This window comes from Mustela lutreola, chromosome X (assembly GCF_030435805.1).
Source record: "Mustela lutreola isolate mMusLut2 chromosome X, mMusLut2.pri, whole genome shotgun sequence".
NCBI classification, from domain to species: domain Eukaryota; kingdom Metazoa; phylum Chordata; class Mammalia; order Carnivora; family Mustelidae; genus Mustela; species Mustela lutreola.
The window spans coordinates 41734967-41762228 of NC_081308.1; the positions used below are offsets into that span (position 1 = coordinate 41734967).

The 27262-nt window shown below is 42.2% G+C and overlaps 2 protein-coding genes across 6 annotated transcripts in view; one reads left to right on the top strand and one right to left on the bottom strand.

The window, feature by feature from the left end:
• The window catches only part of ZNF41 (zinc finger protein 41), a 44458-nt gene that overhangs the window by 14757 nt on the left and 2439 nt on the right, over window positions 1–27262 (bottom strand). For 2 of the 5 annotated variants that reach the window (XM_059157210.1, XM_059157211.1), the window contains exon 2: window positions 10255–10561. In XM_059157210.1, the coding sequence (XP_059013193.1) occupies window positions 10255–10326 (72 nt within the window). In that variant the 5' untranslated portion in view covers window positions 10327–10561. Of the gene's footprint in view, window positions 1–876; window positions 1000–7946; window positions 9751–10254; window positions 10562–17560; window positions 17729–27262 lie in introns of those variants that run through there. The other 3 variants (XM_059157213.1, XM_059157212.1, XR_009349867.1) reach the window with 3 other exon arrangements.
• The window catches only part of LOC131820930 (uncharacterized), a 40123-nt gene that overhangs the window by 4332 nt on the left and 8529 nt on the right, over window positions 1–27262 (top strand). The gene's annotated exons all lie outside the window — the stretch shown is intronic.

Genomic DNA, 27262 nt, shown 5'->3' on the forward strand with positions numbered 1-27262 from the left:
ATCCTCTTCAGAAGAAGAAGATTCTTCCTTTCTAGCAGAACAGTGTCAGAGGAGACCTGTTAAACATAGCATTTAAATAAAATCTAGACTGTCATAGTTCCCAAAATATCCAGGACATAACTGAAAAATCAGGCATCATGAGAAGAAGCAGGAAAATCTCGACTGAAATGAGAAAAGACAATCAAGAGATACCAACATTGAGATAACACAGATGTTAGAACTATCTGACAAGAATTTTAGAGCAGCTATCATAGAAATGTTTCAACATACTCAAAAGAAATTTGAGAATAGAAAGTCTTAGCCAAGAAAGAAAAGATACAAAGACAAACTGAATGGAAATTTTAGAACCTAAAAATACATTGACAAAATTTAAAACTCCACTGGGTTCAACAGGAGAATAGAGAGGACAGAGGAAAGAATCTGAGAACTTGACAATGGAACAATGGAAATGATCCAATATGAACAGAAAGGAAAATTGGCTGGAAAAAAAAATGAACAGAGCCTCAGGGACCTGTGAGACAGTAATAGAAGATCTGGCATTTGTGTCATCAGAGTCCCAGAAGGAGAGGAGAACAAGTGTGGGGCTGAAAAAATATTTGAAGAAACTGGCTGACAATTTCCCAAATTTAACAAAAATTATCAACTTACAAGTTTCAAGAAGCTGAGGAAAACCCCCAGAGGAAAAGCCAAAGAAATCTATACCAAGACACTTTACAATCAGACTTAAGAAAACTAAAGACAAAGAAAAAAAATCTTAAAATTAGCTAGAGAGAAACCACAACTTACTTATGGGCAGAAAACAAAGTGACAACAGATTTCTCATCAGAAACCATGAAGGAGGGGCACCTGGGTGGCTCAGTGGGTTAAAGCCTGTACCTTCGGCTCAGGGTCATGATCCCAGGGTCCTGGGATCAAGCCCCACATGGGGCTCTCTGCTCAGCAGGGGGCCTGTTTCCTCCTCTCTCTCTGCCTGCCTCTCTGACTCCTTGTGATCTCTGTCTGTAAAATAAATAAATAAAATCTTTAAAAAAAAAGAAAAAGAAAGAAACCATGAAGGAGAGATGCAAATGGCACAACATTTTTCTTCCCAAATATTTATTTATTTATTTATATTGGTGGGGGGGGGCAGAGAGAGAGAGAATCCTCAGGCAGACTCCCCACTGAATGCAGAGCCTGATGCAGGGCTTGATCCCAGGACCCTGAGATCATGACCTGAGCCAAAATCAAGCATCAGCTGCCTAACTGACTGAGCCACCGAGGTACACTGGCACAACATTTTTAAGTACTCAAAGAAAAGATCTGTCGACCCTGCCATATCTGGCAAAACTACCCCTAAGAAATGAAGTAGTAACAGGCATGTAGGTGGCTCAGTCATTTAAGCGGCTGACTCTTGATTTCGGCTCGGGTCATGATGTCAGGGTAATGAAATCGAGCCATGCATTGGGCTCCGTGCTGGGCATAGAGCCTGCTTAAGATTCTCTCTTTCCCTCTCCCTCTGCCTCAGCCCCCTTCCCTGCTCCCCCACCCCCCAATAAAAAGAAATGAACTGGTAATGGCCAATAAATACATGACAAGGTGCTCAGCGTCATTAATGATCAGGGAAATACAAATCAAAACGATGATGAGATACTACCTCACACCCACTAGGATGGCTGGAATCAAGACGTCAGAAAATAGCAAGTGTTGGTGAGAACGTGGAGAAATTGGAACCTTCATATATTGCCGGGGGAGTGTAAAATGGTGCAGCTGCTTCGGGAAACAATCTGGCAGCTCCCCAAATGACTGCATATAGCTACCATTTGACCCAGCAATTTCATTCCTAGGTACATGCATCCTCAAGAGAAATGAAAATATACAGCCGTGGGGGCGCCTGGGTGGCTCAGTGGGTTAAAGCCTCTGCCTTTGGCTCAGGTCATGATCCCAGGGTCCTGGAATCGAGCCCCGCATCGGGTTCTCTGCTCAACAGGGAGCCTGTTTCCTCCTCTCTCTCTGCCTGCCTCTGCCTACTTGTGATCTCTGTGTGTCAAATAAATAAATAAAATCTTTAAAAAAAAAAGAAATATATGGCTGCATAAAAACACATACACATATGTCGAGAGCAGCATTACTCATAAGAGTTAAAAGGTGGATATCACGCCGGCGTACGTCAGTTGACAAAGGGATCAACAAAACACAATACATCTATACAATGGCATATTATTCAGCCATAAAAAGGAATAAAATAATGGACACATGTTACAACAGGTACATGTCCAATGTGCTAGACTTCTTCCCTATCTGTATCTACGTACAAACTAACCCACCTATAGAGACTGGAGACTTCCTACTTTATTCTTCAAGTTATATATAACCTATTACTACCATTATTTATTTTGCTACTCAAATTGTCCCAGATTTGACCAGAGGGAGTTCCTTGAAACATTATGCTATGTGAAAGAAGCCAGACACAAAGATCACAGAATATATGAGTCCATTCATGTGAACTGTCCAGAAGAGTGAAGTCTATAGAGACAGAAAGTGTATGAGTGGTTGCTGGGGTTGGGGGAGGCAGGGAACGGGGGTGGAGGGGTGGGGAGGAGTGACGGCTGCAGGAAATGGGGCTTCTTTTTGAGGTGATGAAATTGTTGTGAAATGGATTGTGTGAAGCTGTAATTAAGAAAGAAATGAAAAGGAAACCAAGATATTCTCAGGTGAAGGAAAATCTGTGGCCAGCAGACCTACCCTAAGTGAATGGCCAATGCAAGTTCTGTGAACAGAAAGGAGGTAATAAGAGAAGGAATCTCGGAGCATCAGGAAGGAAGATAAAATGGAAAAAGTAAAAATACAAGTAAACACAATAAACATTCCTCCTCCTCTCGGGTTTTCTAAATTACATTTGCAGGTCAAAGCAAGACGTTTACCTTGTCTACTGTGGATTTCCATGTATGTAGGGGAAATATTTAAGACAACTGTATTATAATATAATCTGGTAAGGGTAAAGGGATTTAAAGGTCACTGAGTCTTCTATGCTTCATTCTAACTGGTAACATGTCAATGCCAGTGACTTATTTGGTGATGGAATTGTTCTGTACCTGTATTATTGCACAAGAATCAATACATGGGGGTGCCTGGGTAACTCAGTTGGTTGGGCGACTGCCTTCGGCTCAGGTCATGATCCTGGAGTCCCGGGATCGAGTCCCGCATTGGGCTCCCCGCTCAGCAGGGAGTCTGCCTCTCCCCCTGACCTTCCCCCCTCATGCTCTCTCTCCCTCTCTTTCTTCCAAATAAGTAAGTAAGTAAGTAAGTAAATAAATAAATAAATAAAATCTTTAAAAAGGAAGAATCAGTACATGAATGGCAGAGAACTAAACACACACACTGTAGCAATGTCAGTTTCCTGTTTGTGATAGTGATGCAGGATGTAACCACTGGCAGAAACTGCGTGAAGGGTTACATGAGACCTCTCTCCATCTTTGCAACTTCCAGTAAATCTATAATTATTTCAAAAATAAAAAGTTTTAACAAGCTACCAATATTATCCTCAGAAGGACTGGAGTAGTGAGCACACCAGAAAATATCAGAATGCATTCATTTCTTTCCTCCCTGCCTACCTACAAACCTATCTACCTATTATATGGGCTGGTGACTTCCTACTTTATTCAGTGGGTTATAATCTATTGCTATCATTTTTTATTTTGCTACTCAAATTGTCCAATTTGGCCACAGGGCGTTCCCTCCAGGTGGCTCCTGTGTCATTTTGACATGGCCTCATCTTTTAAGCACTCTATTACTTTTCAGTACAATGAGTTCTTTCACGATCATTTTGTACTCTCTGCTCTAAACCTGGAATCAGTCATTTCTCCAAGAAGCTCTGGTTCCCATTAGTGATGAATGACAAGTCAAGGTGTGCTCATTGTGCCTGGCGTGTAATTGTATTTTCAGCAGTCAGAGCGAGGGCTCTTCTTCCTTGGAATGCCTACTAATCAATGCGGAAGAAATGATGGGATTAGAAAAACGTCATTAGGGAAACAGCAGAGTAATTAATTGTTAGAGGCAAGAATTGTCACTGGATGCATGAGAAATAGGATATTTACATAGCCTCAAAGCATCTCCCCACAAAATAGTTATTAATTACACAGGGAAAGACAGTCACGTTACAGAACCTGACAGACACTGTCTCAGTCATAGTGAACAAAGTTAATATTCTCAATGAAATCTAAATTGATATTGAATGCCTACTGACACGAAGCACTGAGAAGAACACAGCACTGTTTCTGTGATACTCCTGAGCGAAAAAAGGAATGACCTAAATCTGATTATGAGGAAGCAAGAAACAAATCCAAGTTGAGGGACATTCTTCCAAACGGTCCATGTCCTGAAAGCCAAGGAAAGGCTGAGGCACTCTTCCGGATCCAAGACTAAAAGGACATGCCAAGGAAATGTAATAAATGAACCTGGATTGGATCCTGGGCCAGGGGAAAATGCTATAAAGGCCCTTCTTGTGACAGCTGGGGAAACTGTATATTATACGTTCCAGATTAGATAATTAGGTAATACATGCTATGTTAGCCCCTTATCAATGTGAAATGTCTTCTTTCCGAAAACTGTACTGTGGTTACGGAAGACAATGTCCTTGTTCTTAAGAGATTCGCCTTGAAGTATTTAGGGGTAAATACTAAAAACCGTGTCTGCAAATTCCTCTCGAGCGGTTCAGAAAATAAAGTTTTAAATATAGGTGAGTGTATACACATAGACACGAACTTACAAACACACAGGCATACATCAAGAACGGAATGAAAGCAAATGTGGCAAAATGTTAACGGGTTATTTTGGATGCAGGGGTACATAGTTTTTTGTGCTGTTCCAGTAATTTCTCTTCCATTTTTAAAATTATTTCAGAAGAATCAAAAGTTAAAAACAAAAAACCAAAACTTTGAAACTCCTCGTCGAAAATTTAGGCCTCGGGGTGGGTGAGGATTTCCTAAAGGACAGAGAATATGCGTTGTTGGGTATCAAAGAAAAAACCTAATGATTTGACTCTTTGGAAGTGAAGAAGCTTTATTTGCCGAAAGCCCCTCTGGCCTCTGGGAGCCCAGGTTGGCCTCCCCTTGCTGGCGAATGATCAGGGGCACCAAGCGTGCAGGAACTCACAGTACCTTCTCCAGCACCAGTAGCTTCTGGAGGCAGCAACACAAACTCTGGGCCGAGCCCAGCACTTGGAGCATCGCCCCCGCCCCAACCAAGCCAGCACTCCTGAGCATAGCCCTGAGGGTTGCTGAGAGGAGGACCTTCACTTGAGCCCCCAGGAACACACCCACCTGTACCACCTTCATCACCCAAGGGCAGTCAACGAGGGGGAACCCTGGGGTCAGGCTTGCGGGAAGCTCTCATTCTTCCCGCCCATCCTCTGGAGCAGCTTGCCAGCTACCCCGAGGGCAGAGGGGCAGGTGTGTGGCCAACACGGGGAGGGGGGGCCCTCAGGAGGCGGGACATGCGTGGCTATTCACCAATCAGTGTGCAAGAATGAAAATACTCTCTCATTTGGCACTGTTCAACATTTTAACAACTCCAGTGGCCCAAGCTAGTGGACAAAAGACCATCCTCAGTCAGTCCCTCCCTCCTTGGGAGTCATGAAGGCCCAGGCCCCGTCTGCAGGAAAAGTGTACAAAGCCCATGACAGGCATAAGATAAATATACACAAAGTATACTGCCCACAGATGCCCGTCTTTGCTCCCCTTCCCCACAAAAATAGCAGCTTTGGGAGGGGGGATTTTGGCGCCAGAAATCTGGGGAGAAAGTTGCTAACACAGACTCGCCCAGATTTCAGCCTCACCCGCCACCTATGAAAGGGTTTGATTTCCTGTCCCATTTATACCAGGCAGCATGGCACGCCTACCACCACCAGGACCCCTGCAAGGACTTCCTCATCTGAGGTGAGGATCCCCACTCTAGCTCCTCGCGGCTCTCCTGTCTCCCTTCGGGATCATCTGAGCCACACACTACAGGCTCTCATCCCGGGGGCCCTGCTGGGCTGCCAGGACTGACTACTCACTGTCCGTTGTGTTTCCTGGCCCTCAGCTTCCACCCTTCCCGCAGCCGGCTTAGGTCTCCATACCCCCACTTCTGGACTTGCCTCACTCCTGTCGCTGAACACTTCCACATCCCCTCCTGTGATATGACCCGGCCCTCCAATACCCTGTCCCAGCCTAGCAGAAGGGCTTCCGTGGTGCTTATGGGGCTGGCTGAAAGTGCGCAGCGAGTTCTTGGCTCCCTGGGCCCTCACCAGAGGCCAAAGACCCAGCCTCTGTGTGTGTTTGCCTTTGGCTGGGGTTGCTTTGATCATCCCGGCTCCCTCTGGCCGTTCCCTGTTCCCTTGGACTGTTCTCGTACCCCTCCAGGGCTCCCTCTGGGTTTCCCCTGCTTCCCCTGCCCACTCCTGTCTCTTCTCCCTGCTGCTCCCTCTGCTGGTCCTTATTCCCTCAGCGTCAGTCCTCATCGGACTGCCTTGGTCCCTCTGTTTACTGTTCCCTCTAAATGTTGCTTGCTCCTTCTGAGTGCCCTTTGGTCTCTTTCTGAATCGTCCCTGGGTTCCTCTAACTGTCCCATGCCTCCTGTTTCTTCTTCCTTCTGATGCTCCCTGGTGTCTCTGACTGTCCTGTGTTTCCTCTGACAGTTTTCCCTCTAGCTGACCTTAGTCTGTGGCATCATTCTTCTGATGGCGCCCTAGTCCATCTGGCTGTTCCCTGGTCCTGATGAGCTTTTCTTATTCCTTCTACTTGGCACAGACTGACTGCCCTTTGAGGCCCCTGACTGCTGTCTGGTCCCAGTTCTTCCCTGTGCCTTCAGCAAATCCAGAATGCATTTTTAATATACTCTCACTTGACACTCCTGCATCTGGTTTGGGGAGGTGGCAGGGGGCACTTTGCAGACAGCTGGTCAACCCGGCTCCTAGCCTAGACTCTTGACCACCAAAGTCTACCAGTTCTGGGTGCTCCGCCATGCTTGATTTTGGACTTTCCTTTCTCCATCACTTACATCATGTCTATTTGCTGGCTCTTCTGTTTCCTGGGTAGGGTGACCAACTGTTTCATTTGCCCAGGACTTTCCCTATTTTTGTACTGAAATCCCTGATCCCAGGAAACCCTGTCACCCTATTCCAGGGAACTCTGGCTGTTCCTCAGTCTCTCCCTGGCTTCTGCAACTGGCCCTTAACCCCGGTGCCTGTTACATGGGGCCTCTCGCTGCTAACTGGCCTCAGGAATGCCTACTATGCCTTCCTGCTATTCTCTAGTCCCTCTAGCTGTTCTCTGGTCCATCAAGCTGCTCTCCAACACCAGATAAGCTTTTAATGGCCACTTTGTGGTTTCTAGTCCCCTGGTTAGCCCCGGGGACCTCCAGGAGACACCCTGTGCCCAGTACAGCTTTGCTGTTCCCTCTGGCTGTTCCTGGACCCAGAGACTTCCTTGTTCCGTGTGGCTCCTGATGTCCTCAGCCTGGGAGGCCTTTCCCTGTCTTTCCACCTGTCCCATGGGCCTGTCCCCTCCCCACCCTTCCCCCTGTTTATAGCCTCGGCAGCTGGTCCCTGCTCCTCTGGCTGCTATCCACTCCCTTCCCATTCTTTCCTATTTTTTTCTGTTCCCTGGAGCCTCTACCTTTCCCTATCCCCTTGGATTCTTCCCTAAGCCCTGGTGCCTTGTGAAGCTGCTTGTCCCACAGGCTCTTGCCCAGAATGCCAAACCTATCTACTTTTTTTTAAAAGATTTTTTTTAAAAAGATTTTATTTATTTATTTGACAGACAGAGATCACAAGAAGGCAGAGAGGCAGGCAGAGAGAGAGGAGGAAGCAGGCTCCCTGCTGAGCAGAGAGCCCAATGCGGGGGGCTTGATCCCAGGACCCTGGGATCATGACCTGAGCTGAAGGCAGAGGCGTTAGCCCACTGAGCCACCCAGGTGCCCCTCTACTTTTTCCATTTTAGCCAAATTTTGTTTTCCCATCCCTCTGGATGGTCTCTGCTCCTCTGGCTGCTATCTACCTTCTGGTCCCTCCTCCTATTTTGCGATCCCTCTTATTGTTCTTGGACCTGCTGGCTTTTCCCTGCTCTCTACTTCTCCAGTCCCCATGACTATTTGTTGGTCTCTCCGCTGCCCCTGGCTTCTGGGCTTCTGTTTCCCGTTTCCTCTGTTCCACTGCACTCTCATCTGTCCCCTGGGTCCCTTGGCTATCCTCCATCTCCAGGGAGAGCACCAGGGTCCCTTCAGCTGTTCCTCATCCCTCTTTCTCTTACTGACCCTTCTGCCTATTTTCCAGGTTCAGCCACTATTTCCTGGTCCCGCTGGCTGTTCCCTACACTCTTATTGGTTCTTTGGCATATCTGCCCATTCCCTGCTTCCTGACGTCTAACGAAAAAAAACAAAAAACCCAACAAATAAATAAGTGAATAAATAACATTCAACAGTGTCTTGGTCATTTCCATCTCTTCTTGAAAAGGGTCAGAGGTCTGTGGTTAGAAAGGAAGGGATGAATGGAGAAATGTACCCTGTAGAGCCCAGAATCTTTCATCTAGAAATTCCCACACACTGGCTGGGCAAGAGGCCACCTGCGGAAAGACTGGGGAGGAGTACTTTGTTGCGGGCCCAAACTGTGGGTCTGTGATTGATAGGATGGAGCCTATACATTTCCCTGGGTGGAAGGAAGGGCACTATGGTTAGGCGGCAATTTGTTTACCATTCGACAACTTCATACCTTTGACCCAAATATAATTTCAGTGATGTGAGCAAAAGATTCAAGTGCAGGAATTTTCCCACAGCAGTGTTGGTCACAACAGAAAATCTGGAACACCCTAAATACACATACAGCGGATTGGTTAAATTAATTCAAGTTTATCCAAAGGACATAATGCTATGCGTTATGCAGACAGGAAGATAAAATATTTAATGCCCAGAAAATCATGTTAAGCTGACAAATGAAAAAGGAGGCAACCAAATACTGTGATTCCATTTTTAAACTTAAGCTACAGGATGTATCCGTGTCTGGTATGCGTGCACAGACACAGTCCTGAACATACACCCACATACATGCATGCATGTGCGTACAAAGGAAAAATGAACTGAAAGGAAATGTAGCTGAATGTTAACAATGGTTAACTTTGGGTGATGCTGGAATTACAAGTAATGTTTCATTCTCTTCTATTTGTTTACCTGTGTTTCTAACATTTTATCGTGGTATAATGAAATTATGAAACAATAAAAATCAAAATAATTTTTTAAAGTTTAATATCCTAGTGACCACGAGACCCTGAGCCTCTGTGACCAGAAGCCTGTCCCAGAAGCCTGTCCAAGAGGTGACAGCACCCACAGGAAGATCTGAAACAAAGAGCTGTCGGGCAGGGTCTGGCTTTCTCATCTCCTTCCCCTGTTTACAGATTCTCAAGGGGAACATTTATTTTTCTTTTTATTTTTTTAAAATTATTTATTTGAGAGAGAAAGAGAAGGAACATAAGTGGGGTGGGGGGTGGAGGGGCAGATGGAGAGGGAGAAGCAGACACAGGGCTCGATCCCAGGACCTGGACATCATGACTTGAGCTAAAGGCAGGCGCCCAACAGACTGAGCCACCCAGATGCTCAAAGGGAAACTGTAGTGGGCAACTTGGTCTTGGCTGTGGTGTGGTGAGGGTGGAGGACCCATTCAGGAGACCTGGTTCCAGTCTAACGCTGTTACTCAAAATCCAAGGGGCCTGGGTAAGTCATGTCCATTCTCGGGCCATTTTACACCTTTGAAAGGAAGAGGAAGAACTAGAAGGACGCTGGATCCTGTTGTTGTCCTATTACCCTGCCATCTTCTCAGTTCCAGAGAAAAGGGGTTTTTCTGCCTTAGATCAGGATAGAGGAGAAATCAGCAAATCCCCTGAGACAAGGGAGAAAGGAGGCTGGGGGAGGGGGACTGATCGGCTGAGCATCTACGGAGAGCCAGTGGAGAGCGCAGGGTCTGTGCTGTGGGTCAGGGGCAGTGTCTTCCTTGCTAGGACCCCGGATGTGGGGTGACCCTCCCCTCCCACCTTCCCTCCATCACATGACCACTGAAACACACAGGGCTCTGGATGTGGGACACCGGCTACGTGGTACTCACACAGCTGGAGGACGGTGACCTGGTATCCTGGAGTCTTGGAATCAGCCACTTCTGTGACCCACCTGCCCCCTCCTTGTGGCCCTGGGGACAAGTCAGGGCTGCCTCCTCACTGGGTGAATTCCAGCCCCTGGAGTCCTCTCCCTCCTCACCTCACACAGGCTGCCATGTCCCTCTGCAGCCAGGACCGAGGACCATTGGGGAGAACTCTGGTTGGCTGGCATGTTCCCGCTGGGCCTCAGCTCTCCGGGCTCTCTTGCCGATGACTCTGCTCTTCCCAGGAGCTCGAAGCCGGGTGGGCAGCCGGGGACCCAATCAGAGCTGCTGGGGTCTGGCCTGGGGGCTCCGCAGAGACTCCAAGAAATGCTGAAAAGCCAGTGTCCACGTGGTCAGTCATTCACCATTCTCCCCACAATTGCCTCCTGGGGGCACCGAGGGGGCAGCTCTCTGTGCTGGATACTGTGAAAATGTTCAGTAAAACCAATACCAAGTGTTAGCATATAATATGAAAAAAAAAAAATACTCGTAAGACTTAGTATAAAATGAATGAGGGCTTGAATTCCAGATCTTCTAGCTAGAATCTGGGGGAAGTCACTTCAGTCTGAGTTTCTTTATCTTACAGCTGAGGATGGAAACATCTGTTCTCATAGGGTCATTAGAATTAAATGGTATATTAAATACCTCCAAAGCACTCATTCCTACTTGGCACCTGGAACATACTCCATTGATATTAAATATTATTATTATTACAAGGGCAAAGCAGGTACCTCTTTTTTTAATTTTCAAACTCATCCTATGAACTAGGTATTCTAGTAGTATTATTCCCATTTATCATCACATAGAGATGTTCAGAGATATTAAGAAAGGGGGAAGGACAGGGACTCAAACCCAGGTATGTCTGGCTCCAAGGTACATTTTCTTAAATACTAAGCCATATGGTATTCTGTACATGGGAGGTCACAAAAAACATTATTTCCATTTCCTGCTGCCCTTAAAGTGCTCTGGCTAGAGGTGATCATGCCACAAGTGCATAAACTGAGCTTCTGGATAATTTGGTGTCTGCTCTGGGAAACTGAGAGAGCCCACCTTCTTCTGCCATATATGAAAACATAAACTCATTGCCTCCCTCCCCCAACTCCCATCCGGGCACTGACAACCAGCATGTCTGTACAGGCTCCTAAATCCGTAACCCACACTGCGTGACAAAATCGTGTCCCAGATGGTATCATCCACTGGTTTTCATAGGTTCCCCCAAATAATCATCAACACAGGCAATACACCCTCAATAGCAAAACCAACTCAATGACTTTTGGAGACCAAACCTGACCTCTTATAGGACCCCATAACTCACAGCCCATATGGAGAATTAGTGACTCCCATAAAATCTTTAGTAATAGTCTATCACATACTAACTCACACAGTCCCGCATTTACCGATATCCACAGGTCTCAATCAATGACTCGTAAAAGGCCACCAGACTGACCCCCCAAAACTTGTAATCCCAGGCTTACAAGCAATCATTTGCCACCTCAGGGTCCAATCAATAACTTTCATGGGCTAATCAATGGCTTCAGATACATATATCTCCAACTCTTTTTTAAAAAGATTTTATTTATTCTTTTATTTACTTGACCAGAGAGAGAGAGAACAAGCAAGGGGAGTGGGAGACAGAGAGAGAGGGAGAAGCAGACTCCCCACTAAGCAGGGAGTCAGATGCGGGACTTGATCCCAGGACCCTGAGATCATAATCTGAGCTGAAGGCAGACACTTAACCAACTGAGCCACCCAAGCACCCCTATATCTCCAACTCTTATAAAACCTCAAGAATTTCCCAAGACTGTCACTCACTGCCCCATTGTGAATCACATATATAGGCTTTAGATTATCTAATACTATTGGACCCTATCTCATTGATCCTTCCCCAAGGAAATCCCCCCAATCCTTGACTCCCAGAGGAATCAAATCAGCCCCAAACCTGATGTGGCATTGAATTTAGAGGATAAAAAGAAAACCCAAGGGGCGCCTGGGTGGCTCAGTGGGTTAAGCCTCTGCCTTCGGCTCAGGTCATGATCTCAGGGTCCTGGGATAGAGCCCCACATCGGGCTCTCTGCTCAGCGGGGAGCCTGCTTCCCCCTATCTCTTGGCCTACCTGTGATCTCTCTCTGTCATATAAATAAATAAAATCTTTAAAAAAAAAAACGAAAAAAAAGAAAGAAAATCTAAAATACTTCCAGGCAGAAACGATGTGTTATTTACAATGGAAAGGGCTCACAATGGCAACTAGACTTATTGTTTGCAATGACAGGAATCATATTAGAAGAAAATATCTACAAATTACTGAGAGAAAGGGGCTGAGATCCTAGAATTTTAAATGAATCCTAGCTTGATACTATTCTTCTGTCAGAGCAAAAGACAAATTTAGACATAAAAACATTTATAACATTAAATGCCACCATTCCTAGCTCAGAAGACCACTCAAAGGAAGAGTCTAAGCAATTATAAGTTGAATAGTTAACAGGAACCTCAAAAACCAGAGGAAAGCAGTCTTGAAAAATGATTCTTGTAATATATAGTTATATCTGAATAAAGAAAAATAATGTAACTAGGCATATGGAATAAGATTACTATTAATTGGAAAATTTACAATAGCCTGGAAAAATCTACTGAGTAAAATGACGAAGAGAAGGCAAATCACGCACCTCTATTCCTAGATCCAAATGTGATTACAACATTACTGGATCTAGTAATAGAGAAAAGACAGACAATTATATTTGTAAGGAAGGTGAAGGCAACTACTAGCAGAAATTGATGTAAGTAATCAAAATCCCAAACTATCAGAATTCCTAGATAATATGAACCCAGAGGGGAATGAGAAATGTGACCAAACCAGCAAAAATAGGAAAAGAGTAGAAATACCAACCAAGTCAAATAAATAGTTAGCATAAAATAATAGAAGGCACGAAATTTAATAGGTTATAAATCAACTAAATTGAATTAGCTGACTCCTGCCATAAAAGACAAAGACAATGGGACTGGTTCACAAAACAAAACACAGGTGCCACATATGTAAAACAAAAAGACAAAGATGTGAAATGAAGCGTTGGACAGAAACATGCCATTGCTGTTTATCATTCTTTCTGTTATAGTTGGTTGCTATGTCTTAGTTAGGAAAACTCAGGGTCATAAAGATGTTCAATGTTTTCTTCTAAATTTGGACTGTTCTTTTACATTTAGATTTATAGCTTTCTTGGGAAGGATTCTGGTGTGTGGTATGTGCTAGGGTCGAGATTCATTTCTTCCAGGGCAGCTGGGGGGCTCAGTCAGTTAGTGTCTGCCTTTGGCTCAGGTCATGATCCTAGGGTCCTAGGGTCCTGGGGTCCTGGGATCAAGCCCCAGATCAGGTCAGGCTCCCTGCTCAGTGGAGAGTCTACTTCTCCTTCTTCCTTTGTCCTCCCCCTGCTTATGCATGCTCTCTGTCAAATAAATAAATAAAATCTTTTTTGAAAAAAATATTCTTTTCTTCCATATGGGTATCAAGGAGATCCAACATGGCTTATTGAAAAGACTGTCCTTTCTCCACTGCTCTGCAGCATTGCTTTGTGACCATCTAGGTAAAGGTCCATTCCTGACTCTGTGTTTTGACTGGTCTACTTGTCTATATGTGGACCACTACTATCATATCTTAATTAATGTGCTTCATATCAAGTTCTGATATCTGGTAGAATAAAAGGATATTAAATTGGACTACACTAAAATGAAAGACCTTGGCTCATCAGAAGACAAAATTAAGAGTGAAAAGGCAAATCCCACAGTGGGAGAAGATGATCGTAATACTGGTATCTGACAAACAATTCATATCTCAAATATATCAAGATTCCTAGAAATCAATAGGAGTAACAGGAAAAACTCAAAGGGAACAGGCACTTCCCAGAGAAGATATGCCAAGTGGCAAATAAGCATAGGAAAAGATACTCAACTTTAGTTATCAAGGATACATAGATTAAACGGCAATCAGATACTTCTTTATAACCACCAGAAATGGCTGAAAATGGAAAAGATGGAAAATAACCAAGAGAGCTGGTGAGGATATGAGTGATGGGAACTCATAAATTGTTTCCGAGGAGCATACAGTAGCACAAACACTTTGTAAAACTGTTTGGTGTTATCTATGAAAGCTGAACACAGGGGCGCCTGGGTGGCTCAGCAGGGTAAGCATCTGCCTTCAGCTCAGGTCCTGGGATCGAGACCCGCCTGGGGCTCCCTGCTCAGTGGGGAGCCTGCTTTTCCCTCTCCTTCAACCCCTCCCCCTGCTCATGTGCTCTCTCTCTCTCAAATAAATAACATCTTAAAAAAGAGAGAGAGAGCTGAACCCAAGTAATAGTCTATGACCCAGCTCTTCCACTCCTAGGAATGTACTCAGGAGAAAGGCGAACATATTTTGATTGAAAGACAAGATGAGGTTCAGAGTGGCTTTATTCAAAACTGAAAATTATCCAAATGCCCATCAATATCAGAATGGATAAACAAGTTGTCCTATAATCATACAAGATAGTACTCTACAGTAACAAGAATGAACAGATTACTATGCATGACAGACAAGAATCTCATCTTATGAATATTCCACTGGCCAAAGAAGCCAGACCCAAAAGAGCAATGAATCAATACCGTAGGATTATGTTTATATAAATTTCAAAAACACGTAAAACTAATCTATGCTGTTAGAAGTCAGGCTGTTGGTACCCCTTGGGAGGAGGTTAGTGATTGGAAAGGAACACAAGGGGGGTATTTCTTGGGTGTAGCGATGTTCTATTTCTAAATCTAGGTGGTGGTTGTGCATGTTCACGCAGTCTGTTAAAAAATCATCAAGCTAAATGCATAATCTGTGCAGTTTCCTGTATTATGTCATAATTAAATAAAGATTTTTTTTAAAAATATACACCAGGCAAATGTAAGAAAATGAAAGCATACCTAGAAATATAATTACTGAGGAGGAAATTAAATCCAAACTGTTCCGTAGATTAACAATGGGGTTCATTTTTAATAAAATATACAATAAAGAAGTACATAAACTTTTGCATAAATTTTTAGGGCCATTCAGTATGTACAAATAAAACCAGCACAAATGCATGAAACCACATGAAGTCTTCAAAATCATAATTATGGGGATTTCCTCTTCAGAAGATGGAGTAGTTTACCTATTCTTTCTGCTAAATACAACTAATACAACTAAATACAACTAAAAAGTGTGGATATTATACATAAAATATAGGGAGAAGGGTGCCTGAGTGGCTCAGTCAGTTAAGCGTCTGCCTTTGGTTCAGGTCATGATCCGAGGGTCCATGAATCAAGCCCCACATTGGGCTCCCTGCTCAGTGAGGAGTCTGTTTCTCCCTCTGCCTCTCCCACTGGCTTGTTCTCTCTCTCTCTCTCTCTCTCAGATAAATAAATAAAATCTTTTAAAAAAATATAGGAAGATGTGAAAAGGTGGAGTGAAGAGGCCAGACTGACTAGGGATCCTGGCAGTGAGTTCTCCTGGTTTTCTTTTAGCCTCATCCAGCCTACATTTGGTGCTGGAGAAGCCAGCAACCTAGAACTAGAGGCCAATGGGTACAGACACAAACTGCCCCCAGAAAAGCCTGTTCTCTCTAGTCAAAGGACCAGGAAAGAGGCAGACTACCAAGACAGAAAACTTTTAGACAACAATGGCTCCACTCAGGCCAAACACCACAAAAACACTGGGATCCCACCACCATTACTGACAGCAAAGGGAGAGGGAAAGAGAATCCCAAGCAGACTCCCTGCCGAGTGCAGAGCCCAATACCCGGCTCAGTCATGACCCTGAGACCATGACCCCAGCCAAAATCCAGAGTCCGACGCCCAACTGACTGAGCCACCCAGGCGCCCCATCTGACAAGGATTTTAGAGCAGCCATCATAAACACACTTCATTGGGCAATTAGGAAAAATGCTTAACACAGATGAGACAACAGAATCTCAGCAAAGAAATACAGGCATACCTCATTTTATTGTGCTTCCCAGATATTGAAGTTTTGACAGATTGAAGGTTTATGGCAACTCTGTCAAGCAAGTCTGTCGGCGCCATTTTTCTAAATGCAGCTGCTCTCACTTCATGTCTCTGTGTCACATTTTGGTAATACTTTGTAATATTTCAAACTTTTTCATTATTATTATATTTATTATGGTGACCTGTTGTCAGTGATCTTTGATGTTACCATCATAATCGTTTGGGGGCACCACAAGCCATATCCACATCACTAGTCCCAACAACCTCTTAAACCAAAGCCTAATCCAGATCGAGGACCTAACTTTCTTCAGTTCTCTGAAGGCTGAGAGAGGTGAGGAAACTGCAGAAAAAAAGTCTGAAGCGAGCAGAGATTGGTTTAGGACTTTTTAAAAAAGGTTTTATTTATTCATTTGAGAGAGAGAGAGAACAAGCACAGTGGAAGGCAGAGGGAGAAGTAGGCTCCCCACTGAGCAGGGAGTTGGATGCAGGGGCCAGATTCCAAGACCCTCGGATCATGACCTAAGCCAAAGGCAGACGCTTAATGGACAGAGCCCCATAGGTGCCCTATTGGTTCATGAATTTTAGGGAAAGAAGCGTCTCCATAACATAAAAGTGTAAGGTGAAGCAGCAGGTGCTGGTATGGAAGCTGAAGCTAATTATCCAGAAGATTCAGCTAAGATAATTACTGAAGGTGGTTACGTTAAACAACAAATTTTCAACATAGACGAAACAGCCTTCTATTGGAAGAAGATGCCACTAGGAACAGAAGGAAATGGCTCAACACTTTTCAAGTGCTGAAAGAAAAGAATCATTAGCCTAGAATCCTATACCCATAGAAAATATCCTTCCGGAATCAAAGCACTGTTAAGGCATCTTCAGATGAAGGAAAACTAAGAATTTGTTACCAAGAGACCTACCATAAAAGAATAGCTACAGGAAGTTCTCTAACCAGAAAGGCAATAATAGAAGTACAAATCTTGGAACACCAGCCAGAAAGAACATGGGAAGAGGGAAAATATAGGTAAATATAATGTGCTTTCCTTCTCCTAAGTTTTCTAAATTATGTTTGACGGTTGAAGTGAAAATTCTAACACCATCTAATGTGGTGCTCAATGCAGGTAAAGGAAATATTTAAGACAATTATATTATAAATAGAGGAGGATAAAGGGACATGAGGTAAGTAAGGTTTCCACACTTCCCTGGAACTAGTCAAATGATACCAGTGGACTCTGATAAGTTGTGTATATATTACATGAGACACACAATATCAGGTCAAAAAAAGCTATATAAAGAGAACCTCCTGAAAACACTAGATAAGCAAAGTGGCATTCTTTAAAATGTCCAAATATTCCAAAGAGCCCCCCCCCCAAAAAAAAAGGAGAGAGAGAAAGAGAGAAAAAAACAAAAACAGAGAAAACACAAAATACGGGGCACCTGAGTGGCTCAGTGGGTTAAAGCCTCTGCCTTCGGCTCAGGTCATGATCTCAGGGTCCTGGGATCAAGCCCCACATCGGGCTCTCTGCTCGGCAGGGAGCCTGCTTCCTCCTCTCTCTCTGTCTGCCTCTCTGCCTACTTGTGATCCGTCTGTCAGATAAATAAAATAAAATCTTAAAAAAAAAGAAAACACAAAATACAACAGACTTAAACCTTAATGTATAAATAATTACATAAAATGTAAATGGCATAAATGCACCAAATGTAGACAGAAATTAGCAGATTCTATTTCAAAAATCATGACCCAGCTATATACTGTCTACAAGAAATGTGCTTCAAACATAATGATACATGTAGGTCAGAAGTAAAAGGATGGAAAAGATGTATCATGGAAACATTGATTAAAAGGAAGCAAGAGTAGATTTATTAATTTTGGATAGCGTAGATTTCAGAGTAACGAAAATTACCAGGGACGGACAGGGACATTACATAATGATAAAAGGGTCAGTCCACCAAGAAGACATAGCAATTTTAAATGTGTATGCACCATGCAATAGAATTGCAAAATATATGAAGAAAATCTTGATAAAACTGAAAGGAGAAATAGGCAAAATCACAATTACAGCTGGAGACTTCATTACCCTTCGTTTAACAACTGAAAGAAAAACTGGACAGAAAATCAGTGAGGTTATAAAAGAATTCATGAACATCATTAGCCAACAGGATCTCAGTGACATTTATAGAACTTTCCACTCAACAGTAACAGAATACACATTCTTTTTAAGTACCCGCAGAAAATATCCTAGACCATATAACCAATCTCAACAAATGTAAAAGAATTAAAATCAAACACAGTATGTTCTCTGTCCACAGTGGAATGAAACAAGTAATCAAAACAAAGAGGTAACAGGAAAATCCCCAAACACTTAGGAACTAGACAACATGCTTCTAAATAATACACAGCTCAATGAGCAAATCTCTAGGGAAATTAAAAAAAAAATACACTGAATAAAAATTAAAATACAACATATCAAAATGTGTAGGATACAGTCTTGGGCATCTCATTTAATTCCCCTTTGACCATATAAGAATGGACCTTGGGGTGCTTGGGTGGCTCAGATGGTTGAGTCTCTGTCTTTGGCTCAGGTCATGATCTCCAGGTCTGGGGATTGAGTTCCACACCCCCATCATGTTGGGCTCCCGGCTCAGTGGGGAGTCTGCTTCTCCCTCTGCCTCTCCCCCCTCCCTTGTACTCTCTCTGTCTCTCTCTCTACCTCTTTCTCAAATAAATTAAAAAAATCTTTAAAAAAATGGACCCTGGGCCTGGAACATAAGACCAAGAGCCCACACAGCCTGTGTTGGGCTACCGCCTTGTGTGGGAATATCTTTCCCTATTTTGAACTCAGTGTGTGCTGTTCTGTTCTACGCAAGTTTGTATGTCAATGGCTCTTCCGCATGCCCTTAGTTTTCAGTATTTCAGACTCCATGGGGGAGTGGGTGGGGTTCTTCCACTGCAATATGAGAGGGGTGTGAATAGTATCTTAGTTTAGTTCAATTTAGATTTCTTTGCTAAGTAATGGAGTGAAGGATCTTTTCCTATGCTTACTTGCCATTTGGCTGCCAGGTGACCCACTAGCTATGAGGAGAGGATGTGTACTAGGATGTCTACTCTAGGCAAGTAAATCATTCAGTGTTTCATTGGACTGTGTTTTCCTTGGTGACTCTGATACCAAGACACAGCAGGCAAAAGTGTTTGGAGTCCTCCCCTGAGATTTGATAACCAATGCACAAGACTCTGCTCCATAGACTACAGCAGTGCTACAAGGAAAATTTATGGCACTAAACATTTATAAGTGAAAGAGAGAAAGCCTCATATCAATAATCTAAACTCTCATCTCAAGAAATTAGAAAAGTAGGGGCACCTGGCTGGCTCAGTCAGTGGAGCATGCGACTCTTGATCTCAGAGTCATAAGTTTGAGCCCCACATTGGGTGTAGAGATTACTTAAAAATAAAATCTTAAAAAAAAAAAGAAATTACAAAGGAACAAAATAAACCCAAAGCTAGCACAAGAAAGGAGACAATGAAGTAGGAGCAGAAATCAATGAAACTGAAAACAGAAAAACAACAGAAAAAAAAACAACACTGAAACAGAGGGCTGGTTTTCCAAAAAGAATAATAAAATTAAACAAACCTTTAGCAATACTGACAAAGAAAAAATCAGAGACACAAATGATTAATATCAAGAATGATACAGGGGAGGGCTGCCTGAGTGGCTCAGTGGGTTAAGCCGCTGCCTTCAGCTCAGGTCATGATCTCAGGGTCCTGGGATCGAGTCCCGCATCAGGCTCTCTGCTCAGTAGAGAGCCTGCTTCCCTCTCTCTATCTCTCTCTTTCTGCCTGCCTCTCTGCCTACTTGTGATCTCTGTCTGTCAAATAAATAAATAAAATCTTTAAAAAAAAAAAAAAAAAAGAATGATACAGGGGATAACACCACAGACCCTGCAGACATCAAAAGAATAATAAAGGAATACAATAATAAATTTGACAACTTAGAGGACATGGACCAATTCCTCAAAAAGTACAAACCACCACAACTCTTCCAATACAGAAGAGTTCATTTGGATAGCCTCATAACTATTAAGGAAAAGCAATTTTCAAGTTAAAAAACAACTCTTGAAATATAAATCTCTAGGCCAAATGGTTTTACTGGAGACTTCAACCAACTTTTCAAGAAGAATTAACACCAATGGCACATTATGTCTCCCAGGAAATAGAAGACGGAATTCTTCCTAATTCATTCCCTAAAGCCTGATACCAAAAGTAGACAAAGAGTACAATAAATATGTCATTGACATGCTCATGTTTTCCTACTAGTTTATATGTAGTTTGCATAGCAAATTTTGCACATTTTGTCATCACCTGTATTTGAAAATAGTATTTTCTTGATGAATAAGTCTATTGCCTAAGCCAAAAAAGTATAAAAAACCTACAGACCAATATCCTTCAAAAGCATAGATGCAAGAATTCTTTTTTTTTTTTTAAAGATTTCATTTATTTATTGGAGAGAGAGAGGGTGAGAGAGAGAGCATGAGAGGGGAGAGGGTCAGAGGGAGAAGCAGACTCCCCGCTGAGCAGGGAGCCTGATGTGGGGCTCAATCCGGGGACTCCAGGATCATGACCCAAGCTGAAGGCAGTCATTTAACCAACTGAGCCACCCAGGCACCCCATAGATGCAAGAATTCTTAACAAAATATTAGCAAATGTAAGAAGAAAGAAGAAAAAAATCACATGATCATATCGACTGATGCAGAAAAAGTTTTTGACAAAATCTGACACCCATTCATGATTTTAAAAAACCAAACTCTTAGAAAACCTGGAATAAAGGTTAACTTTGCCAACTTGCTAAAAATAAGATCTACCAAAAAAACTATAACTAACATCATACTTAATAGTGAGAGACTGAATGAATGTTTGCCCCCTAATATCAGGAACAACACAAGGATGTCAACTCTCACCACTCTTATTCAATACAGTAATGAAAATTCTTGCCAGTACAATGAGGCAAGAAAAAAGAACAAAAGGCATAGAAATTGAAGAGGAAGAAATAAAACTGACCCTACTTGCAGGTAACATGATGGTCCAGATAAAAAATCCCTAGGACCCTACACAAAAACTTCTAGAAGAAGGGGATCCTGGGTGGCTCAGTAGATTAAACGTTTGCCTTCAGCTCAGGTCATGATCCCTGATCCCACAGAAGGGATCACATGGAAGTCTTGAGTGAAATGGAATCAGGGTCCTGGGATGGAGCCTCATATGGGACACTCAGCAGGGACTCTGCTTTCTCTCTCCCTCTGTCCCTCCCCCCACCCATGCTCACTCCTGCTCTCTCAAATAAATAAATAGGGGTTATGGACATTGGGGAGGGTATGTGCTTTGGTGAGTGCTGTGAAGTGTGTAAACCTGGTGATTCACAGACCTGTACCCCTGGGGATAAAAATATATGTTTATATAAAAAATAAAAAATTAAAAAATTATTTAAAAAATAAATAAATAAAATCTTCAAAAAAATCTTCTAGAAGTAATAAGTGACTTCAGCAAGGTTATGGGACACAAAACAACACACAAAAACACTATTTTTATATACTACAAATGAACATAATGAAACAAATTAAAAACACAATACTTTACATCACTCAGAAAGTGAAATATTTAGGTGTAAATGTAACAAAACATACACAGGCCTTGCCTGCTAAAAACTAGAGAATGTTGATGAAAGAAGTCAACAAAGATCTAAATAAATGGAGACAGATACTGTGCTTATGGACAGGTAGCCTCAATGCAGTAAAAATACCAATTCTTCACAAGTTGATTTACAGACTTAATATAATTCCTATTAAAATCTCAACAAGAATTTTTTGTAGAGGGGCACCTGGGTGGCTCGGTGGGTTAAAGCCTCTGCCCTCAGCTCGGGTCATGATCCCAGGGTCCTGGGATGGAGCCCTGCATCGGGCTCTCTGCTCAGCGGGGAGCCTGCTTCCTCCTCTCTCTCTGCCTGCCTCTGTGACTACTTATGATCTCTATTAAATAAATAAATAAAATCTTTTAAAAAAAGAATTTTTTGTAGATATAGGCACAGTTATTCTTAAATTTACGTGGAAGAATAAAGGATCTACACTAGCTAAAAACAATTCTGACAAGGAATAAAATGGGAGAAATCAATATACCTGTTTTCTCAAGCTTTTTAATTTAACTACAGGAATCAAGACAATGTGGTACTAAAGAAGGGATGGAAACATAGAGCAATGAAACAGAAGAGAGGGCCCAGAAATAGCCCCACAAAAGTATAGCCAACTGGGGTGCCTGGGTGGCTCAGTGGTTTAAGCCTCTGCCTTCAGCTTGGGTCATGATCTCAGGATCCTGGGATCGAGCCCCACATTGGGATCTCTGCTCAGTGGGGAGCCTGATTCCCCCCTCTCTCTCTCTGCCTACTTGTGATCTCTATCAAATAAATAAATAAAATCTTGAAAAAAAAGTATAGCCAACTAACTTTTTTTTTTTTTAACAAAGGTACAAAAACTGTTCAATGAATGAAGGAAAGTCTTTTCAACAATGGTGCTGGAGCAATCAGATCATTCACAAGGAAAAAAACAAAATGAATCTCAATCTAAGTGTCACACTTCGTAAAAAATAAACCCAAAATGGATCATAGATTCAAATGTAAAATATAAAACTATAAAACTGTTAGAAGACCATGTGGGAGGGCGCCTGGGTGGCTCAGTGGGTTAAGCCTCTGCCTTCGGTTCAGGTCATGGTCTCAGGGTCCTGGAATCAAGCCCCGCATCAGGCTCTCTGCTCGGCACGGAGTCTGCTCCCCCCCCCCCGTCTGCCTCTATGCCTACTTGTGATCTCTCTCTCTGTGTCAAATAAATAAATAAAATCTTAAAAAAAAAAAAAAGGACCATGTGGGAGAAAATCATCAGGACTTAGGGCTTAGTAAAAGTTGTTAGATATGACACCAAAAACATGATCAGTAAAAGAAAAAAAATACATATATTTGCCTTCAACAGGTTAAAAACTGTAGCTCTGCAAAAACACTGTCAGGAGGATGAAATGAAAAGCTACAGAGTGTTAGAAAGTATCTGACAAAGACTCATAAGTATAATATAAAGAACTCTGAAGAAACAAACAATCCAATTAGAAAATGGGCAAAAGACATGAAGAGACATTTCATCAAAGAGGGAAAATAAGTACATGAGAATATGTTCAACATCCGTAGACAAACATATTCTAGAATTTATACAGAAAGGCACAGCCCCTAGAATAGCTAAGGCAGTCTTAACAAACAATGAGGTGGGAGTGAACAAAGTAATTTAACTAAGCATTATGCGCAGCTCTGCGAGAATATAAAATCCCCAGCAAACATAAACTACCAAAATTAATCCCCCCAAAGCAGAAACCTGTTAAGACCAATAATCAGAGAAAAGAAAATAATTGAAATTTACCATTTTAAAGATTTTTATTTATTTGAGAGAGAGAGAGTGCGCACAAGCATGAGTGGGGGGAGGGGCAGAGGGCAAGACACAAGCTAACTCCCTGCTGAGCGAGGAGCCCTATGCAGGGCTTGATGGTACAACCCTGAGATCACGGCCTAAGCCAAAATCAAGAGCCAGACTGTTAACTGACTGAACCAGCTAGGGCTCGCACAGTCAACTGATTTTAGATAAGCGTTGCAATATAATTCCATGGGGAAAGAAAAGTTTATGACATCAAAAGCACAAGAAACAAAAGGAAAAAAAAATAGATAAACTGGACTGTATCAAAATCACAGACTTTTGTGCTACAAAGTCAACCACCAAGACAGTGAAAAGATAACCACAAAATGGGACAAAATACATGCAAATCACATATCTGACAAGGGACTTCTATCCAGAACATATCAAGAACACTTAAAACTCAATAATAAAAAATCAAATCACTGGGATTCCTGGGTGGCTCAGTTGGTTAAGCAGCTGCCTTCGGCTCAGGTCATGATCCCAGCGTCCTGGGATCAAGTCCCACATCGGGCTCCTTGCTCGGCAGGGAGCCTGCTTCTCCCTCTGTCTCTGCCTGCCATTCTGTCTGCCTGTGCTCGCTCTCCCTCCCTCTCTCTCTCTGACAAATAAATAAAATCTTTAAAAACAACAACAACAACAACAACAACAACAACAAATCACTCAATTAATAATAGGAAAAGGATTTGAATTGATCCAAACATTCAGTCCATTGCACACATGAAAAGATATTCAATATCAGTAGTCATTAGAGAAATAGAAGTCGAAACCACAATGAGATAGCACTTCCCACCCACTAGGATGGCTAGAATAAAAAAAGACAGTAACAAGTGTTGGCGGAGCTGTGACTAATTGGAACCTACATGCATTCCTGGTGGGATGTAAAATGGCACAGCCATTTTGAAAAACGGTTTGGCAGTTCTTCCAAGTGTTAAACATAGAGGTACCATATGATCTAGCAATTTCACTCCCCAGAGAATGAAAATAGATGTTCACACAAAAATGCGGACGCAAATGTTCACAGCAGCATTATTCATTGTAGTTAAAAGTGGCAACAACCCAAACGTCCCTCAGCTGATGAATGGGAAAACAAAATGTGGTATATCCTCACAAAAGAATATTATTCAGTAATAAAAAAGGAATGAAGTACCAATACATGCTGTCACACACATGAATGAATCTTGAAAACATTATGGTAAATGTGAGAAGAGAGTCACAAAAGACCACCTGTTGTATGACCCCATTTATATGAAAAGCCCAGAACAGCTCAATCTACAGAGACAGAAAGGGGTTGCCTGCAGCAGGGTGATACAGAATAGGAATGAGGAATGAGTACCACATTTCTTTTTGAGGTTATAGAATATTCTAAAATTAGATTGTGGTGGTGGTTGCACAACTCTATGAATATACTTAAAACCACCAAACTGTAAGCTTTGAATGGATAGTTTACCGTAAGTTTATAGCAGATGAATTATATCAATAAATCTGTTAGAAAAAAGAAAAGATCATGTAGCTAGTAAGTGGCCATGCAGGATTTCAAACCCAGTCTCTTGGCAAGGGGAAAGTACTCAATAAATGGTTGTTGAATGTATGAATAAATGAATGAGCAAATAAATGAATGAATGAATGAGCACCTTTCACTTTCAAATTAGCAACAAAATAGGGATAACCTCTATCAAGTAACATTCAACATTGTTCTGAAAGTGCTAGCTAATGCAAGAGAAGATGAGGTATCAGAATAAATATTTGGAAGAAAAAGAGAGTACCATTGTTAACTGGATAATCTAGCTAGGAAAACTATGAGACTATAAAAATCAACTAGAATTCACATGAGAATCTGATCATTGCACTGGATAAGAAATTTTTTAAAAAAGAAAATAAAAATTGATAGATCTTTTCTTCCTTTGGAAACAGAAAAAGTATGTTTTTCACCATGGTGACAAAAATAAAGGTAAAATATTAAAGAATGCAATTTTTAAAATAAAAAGGTGCTGGGGGGGTCGCCTGGGTGGCTCAGTGGGTTGAACCTCTGCCTTCGGCTCAGGCCATGATCTTAGGGTCCCAGGATCGAGCCCCACATTGGGCTCTCTGCTCTGGGGGGACCTGCTCTCCCTTCTCTCTCTGCCTGCCTCTCTGCCTACTGGTGATCTCTCTCTCTCTCTCTGTCAAATAAACAAAATCTTTTAAAAAAAGGTGCTGGGTCTAGAAGAAGAAAACAACAGGCGCTCCTGGGGGCCTCAGTTGAGCCTCTGGCTCTTGGTTTCGATTCAGGTCATGATCTCATGAGATCGAGCCCTTAGTCAGGCTGCTCGCTCAGTGGGGAATCTGCTTGAGATTCTCTCCCTCTGCCCTTCCTCTAACTCTCATGCACTCTCTCCCTCTCTCTCTCTCAAATAAATAAATAAATAAATCTTTAAAAAAAGAAAACTACAAAATACATAGTTTTAATGGCTGTTTTGAAACAAAATAAGATGGTTTTAACATTCACATGGAAGAATAAATGCTAAAGAATATTAAACAAGGGTGCCTGGATGGTTCAGTTGGTTACGCATCTGCCTATGACTCGGGTCATGATCTCGGGGTCCTGGGATCCAGCCCCGTGTCAGGCACGGGGGGAGGGAGTCTGGTTCCCTCTTCCCTCTGACATGTCCCCCACTCGTGTTCTCTACCTTTCTCTCCCTCTCAAATAAATAAATAGAATCTTTTAAAAAAATTAAAGAAAACAACCAAAAAATTAAGAAAAGGAACAGTGAAGAGGCTAGCATTATTTGATATTAAAATTATTTCTAAAAGTCAATACACTTTTTTAAAGGGGAGTAGAAAACATATATCAGAAGGAAAGAGCTCAGATATAGAGCAATATGCATTTGGAAATTTATGTGACAAAAGTGGCATGCAGTTGAATTAGAAAAGTGTATTCATGTAATGATTGGTGCCAGCAAATACACTATCCAAATGGGAAATACAAACTTCAATCTCATCTCACACCATACACCAGAGTAAATTCCAGCTGGACTGAAATTTAATTTTAAAAAGATTAGGGGCACCTGGGTGGCTCAGTGGGCTAAGCCTCTGCCTTCAGCTCAGGTCAGGATCTCAGCGTCCTCTAATTGAGTCCCGAGTCAGGCTCTCTGCTCAACGGGGAGCCTGCTTCTCCCTCTCTCTGCCTGCCTCCCTACCTACTTGTGATCTCTCTCTGTCAAATAAATAAATAAACAAGTAATCTTTAAAAATTAAAACAATACAAATGTTAAACTTCAGGCATATATTTGTTTAAGCATGAAGTGGAGAGAACTCACTAAGCAACAGAAGATACTCAGAACCTGAAAAGGAAAAAGACCGATATCTCTGATTGGATGATTATTTTTTCTAATTATATGTGAAAACATCTTTCAAAAATCAAGATATAGAGACAGATAAAAGGGAAAAGATCACAATAAATGACAGGAGGTTAATATTCACAAATTAAAAAGACAAACCACCTAAAGGGAAAAAACAGCAAAGGACATGAAAACTTTAAAAAACCCATTCAAAGGTATTCAACCATCAGTTGCCAGGAAAATGCATATCAAAATAAAACAAGATACTAGATACCATTTACTTTACCAAAGTAAAAACAGATACCATTCTGTCTGGCCCTCAGAATGGGGA